Source organism: Otolemur garnettii, unplaced genomic scaffold, assembly GCF_000181295.1.
Source record: "Otolemur garnettii isolate 467f Iridium unplaced genomic scaffold, OtoGar3 scaffold00211, whole genome shotgun sequence".
NCBI lineage: Eukaryota > Metazoa > Chordata > Mammalia > Primates > Galagidae > Otolemur > Otolemur garnettii.
Genome location: NW_003852606.1, coordinates 1,030,687 through 1,036,770, shown reverse-complemented (window position 1 = coordinate 1,036,770; position 6,084 = coordinate 1,030,687). Strand labels below are relative to the sequence as shown.

General features: G+C 51.4%; 1 protein-coding gene and 1 pseudogene across 2 annotated transcripts in view; one reads left to right on the top strand and one right to left on the bottom strand.

The window, feature by feature from the left end:
* The window catches only part of CPT1C (carnitine palmitoyltransferase 1C), a 19,087-nt gene extending 14,391 nt beyond the window's left edge, over positions 1-4,696 (top strand). For both annotated transcript variants that reach the window (XM_003801476.1, XM_012812542.2), the window contains 7 exons: positions 1,929-2,045; positions 2,438-2,602; positions 2,746-2,880; positions 3,461-3,613; positions 3,916-4,029; positions 4,140-4,232; positions 4,383-4,696. In XM_003801476.1, the coding sequence (XP_003801524.1) occupies positions 1,929-2,045; positions 2,438-2,602; positions 2,746-2,880; positions 3,461-3,613; positions 3,916-4,029; positions 4,140-4,232; positions 4,383-4,568 (963 nt within the window). In that variant the 3' untranslated portion in view covers positions 4,569-4,696. The remainder of the gene's footprint in view (positions 1-1,928; positions 2,046-2,437; positions 2,603-2,745; positions 2,881-3,460; positions 3,614-3,915; positions 4,030-4,139; positions 4,233-4,382) is intronic.
* Positions 4,697-5,382: 686 nt separating this feature from the next.
* LOC111722074 lies at positions 5,383-5,498 on the bottom strand (annotated as a pseudogene).
* Positions 5,499-6,084: the final 586 nt, after the last annotated feature.

Sequence of the window (6,084 nt, the reverse complement as noted above, 5' to 3'; positions counted from 1 at the left end):
TTTTTTTTTTTTGGAGACAGAGTCTCACTTTGTTGCCCTCAGTAGAGTGCTGTGCCGTCACAGCTCACAGCAACCTCCAGCTCTTGGGCTTCAGTGATTCTCTTGCCTCAGCATCCTGAGTAGCTGGGACTACAGGGGCCCATCACAATGCTCAGCTATTTTTTTGTTGCAGTTTGGCAGGGGCTGGGTTTGAACTCACCACCCTCAGTAGATGGGGCCAGCGCCTTACCCACTGAGCCACAGGCGCTGCCATTCTATTTTTCATTTTATATTTATTTGAGACAGAGTCTCACTCTGTTGCCCTGGGTGGAGTGCTATGGAGTCATAGCTCCCAGCAACCTCAAATTCCTTTTTGCTCAAGTGATCCTCCTGCCTCAGTTTCCTGAGTAGCTGGGACTACAAGGCAGCCTCTCACCTTTCTATTTTTAGGAGAGATGGGGTCTCACTCTTGCTTGGGCTACTTTTGAACTCCTGAGCTCAAGCATTCTTTCTACTCAGCCTCCCACAGTGCTAGGATTATAGGAGCGAGCCAGCTATTGCAACTGGCCAACCTTTGGCCCTTCTGTGTCTGTTTCTTGTTTGTAAAATGGGAATTTTTCTCTTTTAATTCTATTTGCAAATGAAACCGCTAACTCAGTTTCACTTGAGACCCTTCACATCACTTCATGCTGTCCTACTATCTTTGCATATTGCCTCATGCCGAGGAAGAGATGTAATGTAGAATTAGATAAAGGGAGGTATTCTCCCAATAAATTTCTTTTTTCCTTTTTTTTTTTGAGACAGAGCCTTAAGCTGTCGCCCTGAGTAGAGTGCTGTGGCATCACAGCTCACAGCAACCTTCATCTGGGCTTAAGCGATTCTCTTGCCTCAGCCTCCCAAGTAGCTAGGACTACAGATGCCCACCACAATGCCTGGCTTTTTTTTGGTTGTAGTTGTCATTGTTGTTTGGTGGCCCTGGGCTGGATTCGAACCCGCCAGCTCAGGTGTATGTGGCTGGCACCTTAGCCGCTTGAGCTACAGGCCACTGAGCATTTTTTTTGTTTTCTTTCGTTTTTGAGACGGAATCTCATGTCACCCCTGGTAGAATGCCGTGGCACCACAGCTCACAGCAACCTCAAACTCTTGGGCCCAAGCGATTCTCTTGCCTCAGCCTCCCAAGTAACTAGGACCACAGGTGCCTGCCACAACGCCTGGCTATTTTTTGGTTGCAGCCATCATTGTTGTTTGGCGGGTCCAGGATGGATTCGAACCCCCCACCTTAGGTGTATGTGGCTGGCGCCTTAGCCACTTGAGCCACAGGCACCAAGCCTTTTTTTTTTTTTTTTTTTTTTTTTTTTTTGCAGTTGTCATTGTTGCTTGGCAGGCCCAGGCTGGGTTCAAACCCACCACCCTGGGTCTATGTGGCTGGCACCGTAACCGCTGTGCTACGGGTGCCGAGCCTCTCCCATTATATTTCTAACCTCACAGTGAGTGTATTCATCCCTTCTTCCTAAGGTCACTGTGAGAATTATATCTAAAAAAGAGGGTTGGTCAGGGGTAGGTGGGTGATTAGGGCTGGTTTAGAATATTCCATAGCCAGCAGGATATGGGGCACCACTCAGTTAGAATAAATGCTACCCTGGGAGTCCCAAACTATTCTCCATTTCTCCAGTCCCAGGGACATAGGGTGGGATAGGGTGATTCTTGGGAAGGGAGGGGTGGCCACTGGTCATCTACTGGTCAGAAGTACAGATCAGTAAAGACCAGTTACTGTTAGTCTCATTCTTGATGGTTATGGACAATGAGACCCATCTGTAAACATCAGAGATGTCTATTAACCAGGGAAGGGACTGCCCCCACCCCCAAAGGGATTGATGAAATGAGGTCCCTGGCTAGGTGCCCTTGGTACAGAGGAGGAAGGGACTCTGACTGCCTCCATTTGGATGCAGTTCACCCTGGCCACAGAATGCTTCCAGCTGGGCTACTCAGCAGATGGTCACTGCAAGGGACATCCTGACCCCATGCTCCCCTGGCCCCGGCGGCTCCAGTGGGACCTTCCAGACCAGGTAAGGCTAGGTTTCTGGGCCTTTTCTTCAAGTCCTGAAATTTCTGGCCTTGATTCTAAACTCATCCCCAATCTCTACCTCAAAATCAACCTTATCCCTAACCCTGCTTCCAAGCCCAAGCCCTGTACTGTCTCCAATCATGACCCATTGCCAGCCTCACATCAGTCCCCACACCCCACCCCATTCCCTGCTCCATTTCCATTTCCAATCCCAAACTGCTCTCAATCCTACTTCTGTCCTCATTCCTAAATCCAGTCCCATTTGATTCCCTTCTTTGTCCCCATTTCCACATTCCTCCCCTTCATATCCAGCCCCCCAGCCTGATGCTCAGCTCCAACCCTACCCCCATCCATAACCCCTACCTCCTCCCTCCCTCCCTCCCCCTCTGGCAGATCCACCCATCTATCTCTCTAGCCCTGAGGGGAGCCAAGGCCTTGTCAGAAAACATCGACTGCCATGTCCTCCCCTTCTCCCACTTCGGCAAGAGCTTCATCAGACGCTGCCACCTCTCTTCAGACAGCTTCATCCAGATAACCCTACAGCTGGCCCATTTCCGGGTCAGTTGAGTTCCCCATCTCACCCCCTCGGGATCTCAGTCCACCTGTGCCCTCAAGACCTGCCCTCTTCCTGGTTACTCTAGGTCATTGCCATTGTTGGTCCTGAGCCCAGTTGACAGACATCTCTGCTCCTTGTCCTCCAGGACAGGGGTCAATTCTGCTTGACTTACGAGTCGGCCATGACTCGCCTGTTCCTGGAAGGCCGGACAGAGACAGTGAGGTCTTGCACAAGGGAAGCCTGCAGCTTCGTGAGAGCCATGGAGGACAAAGAGAAGACGGTGGGTGCAGGCCTCGCTGGCAGCAGCATGGGCCATTTCCGTGTATTATTCATTGGCTTGCAAGATCTATGAACATCTACTGAGACCAGGCTCTGTGATGGCACTAGGGACAAGGGATGAGTAGCCCTGCTATCTGACCTCCAGGAGCTTACTGATGGGGAGACAGTGCACCCAGCAGAGTGTGGTGTGTGCCTCAGTGGTGGTCATACAGGGGACTGGGAGCGCCCAAGAGGGGCCCTACTTCCACAATGGGCCTCTGCTTATTTAATCTCTGTGTGACCTGTGACTTCCACTTGGCACCATTCCCCATAACCTCAGGAACCTCTGTTCCTTCTGCTCCCACCTATTGTAGTTCAGTGCAAGGTATTTGGCTGTGAAATCAGAAAGATCTAGGGACCCACCTGGTTCTAGGCTAGTGATTTACCCTCTCGGATCCTCTTGTTTCCCCTCTGTAAATTGGGCTTGCTATCTCTGCCTTGCAAGGATTTAGCAAGCTGGGTTGAGGCCTGGTGTGCCACAAGTATAGCAGTAAGCCCATTTGCTGTCTTTCCATGATCTGTGGCTTCCCGGGGGACCCCAGGACCCGCAGTGCCTCACCCTGTTCCGCGAGGCGGTGGACAAGCATCAGGCCCTGCTAAAGGCAGCGATGAGCGGTCAGGGAGCCGACCGCCACCTCTTCGCTCTCTACATAGTGTCCAGATTCCTTCACCTGCAGTCGCCCTTCCTGGCCCAGGTTGGAGCACAGAGAAAGGGTTAGAAAGGGAAGTGGGGAACCACCGAAGAAGGGAGAGCCTTCAGGGCAAGGGCGCCGGGAAAGGAGGCATGGACAGAAGAGAAGTCTGGGAGGCAGCAGGGGCAAGAAAGGCAGACGGAAAGAGGGGAAGCGGGCAGAGGGGGCTGGCCTGTGGGGCGTGGTCAGGAGGAGCGAGGCGGGGCCAGGATTAGGGGACACTGACAGGGGCAGTGAGAAAGCCAGGCGTGGGAGCGTAGACCTGATGTCTGTTTCCTGCACATGTGACGGTCTCCCATCTACAGGTTTACTCAGAGCAGTGGCAGCTGTCCACCAGCCAAATCCCTGTTCAGCAAATGCACCTGTTTGACGTCCACAATTACCCGGATTATGTTTCTTCGGGTGGTGGATTTGGGCCTGTGAGTGGAGCTGGGCCCAGAGGAAAGAAGGGCTTGGGGCCTGCACCGCTGCGTAGTGGGGGAGGAAGGACCAGGGACTATTTTGTTCCTTTCTCTGTCTTCCGCTGTAGGCTGATGACCATGGTTATGGTGTTTCTTATATCTTCATGGGGAATGATATGATCACTTTCCACATCTCCAGCAAAAAATCAAGCACAAAAACGGTGAGACAAACTGGAGTACCCCCAGCCCCTCCTACCTCAGACCTCGGTCCCCTCAGACTCCAGGGTCCAGGTCCCCAGCCTTCTTGTTTCTCCAACCCCCAGGATCCCCTCTCCCACCTTCGTCTAGACCTGATGCGTTTTTCCTCCTAGGACTCCCACAGGCTGGGGCAGCACATCGAGGACGCACTGTTGGATGTGGCCTCTCTGTTCCAGACGGGACAACATCTCAAGCGCAGGTTCAGAAGGACAGGGGAGAAGGACTTGAGGCACAAGTATGGATCTCTCTCCAGTCAGACTTGGGGATCCAAGGCAACCATGACATCCTCTGACTTCTGACCCCTTCCAGCAGGGAGCTGGTCTCCCTCAGGAACGAGAGTGAAGATCTCCACAGCTGTGCTAGTGCAGGACAGGGGCAGCCTGTTTGGTGACCCCACATCCAGGCCAATAAAGATGTGTGAACTGGGTGTGTGGTGTTTGCTATGCTCTTGGGAAGGGCAGGTAGAGAGGAGGATTAAGGCGGAAAAGAGTTTGCATCCATCCCTGTGCTCCACCAGGAATTCCCAGTTACAAGCAGAGCTTCAACCACAACTCCCAACACCTGCCCAATGCACTCCACTCCCGACTTCAGTCAAACTAAAGGAAAGTTCCAGTCAAACAACCCCACAAGCTCTCCTGAGCCTAATTCCTGCCCTAACACCAACTTTCTTTCTTTATTATTTATTTATTTGTTTTGAGACAGAGCCTCAAGCTGTCGCCCCGGGTAGAGTGCCATGGCATCACAGCTCACAGCAACCTCCCAACTCCTGGGCTCAAGCAAGTCTCCTGCCTCCACCTCCCAAGTAGCTGGGACTACAGGCACCCTCCACAGTACCCGGCTATGTTTTGGTTGCAGCTGTCATTGTTGTTTGGTGGGCCTGGGCTGGATTCGAACCGGCCAGCTCAGGTGTACATGGCTGGCACCTTAGCCGCTTGAGCCACAGGTGCCGAGCCAACACCAACTTTCCACCTTAAGTCCACTTCCACTAAACATCCAACACCAATCCAGGTTGTCCAATTGACAACCTCCACAACCTCCAAATGAATCCACCAAAATTCTTTTTTTTAAATCTAATATATTTTATACAGCATAAGGTCTAACACATGAACATGTATCAGAAAGTAATGTCCCTTAGAGCAACCCATACAAGCAAAAGGTTACATATACTACCTCCATTGCACACCAGGCCCTCCTGAGAAAAGGAAGATGGTCAGCATAATTACCTCCAAGAGAATCCACCAGAATTCTTATCTATCCCCACTCCAGCCATTTCACCTTCCACCTCAATGGTGGCTTCAACTCCTATGACTAGGAATCCATTACTCAGTGCACACCACCCTAATACCGTGACCCCACACCCCACTGTACCCCCTAAACTCAACTGCAATTGGAACCATACAGCCAATACAAAAAATTCCAACTCCGAACTCCATCATTCCAACAATACTTCCCTTATCTCCACCATAACTCAGGCTTCAAGTTGACCCATACTTATGACTTTAAACACCATACTCCCTGACCACACCTCCACTGAACTCCCGATAGCCCTACCAGCCCAACCATAGGCAGATCAACACCAAATCCCAATCATGCAACCCACCACTACCATGATTCCAGTGCAACATGACTCCAAGCCCCATCACTGTCAATCAAGTATAATAACATTAATCCAACTACAAAATCAAAATTCTTCTTTTTTGTCGTTGTTTTTTTGTTTTTGAGACAGAGCCTCAAGCTGTCCCCCTGGGTAGAGTGCCATGACATCACAACTCACAGCAACCTCCAACTCCTGGGCTCAAGCGAGTCTCCTGCCTC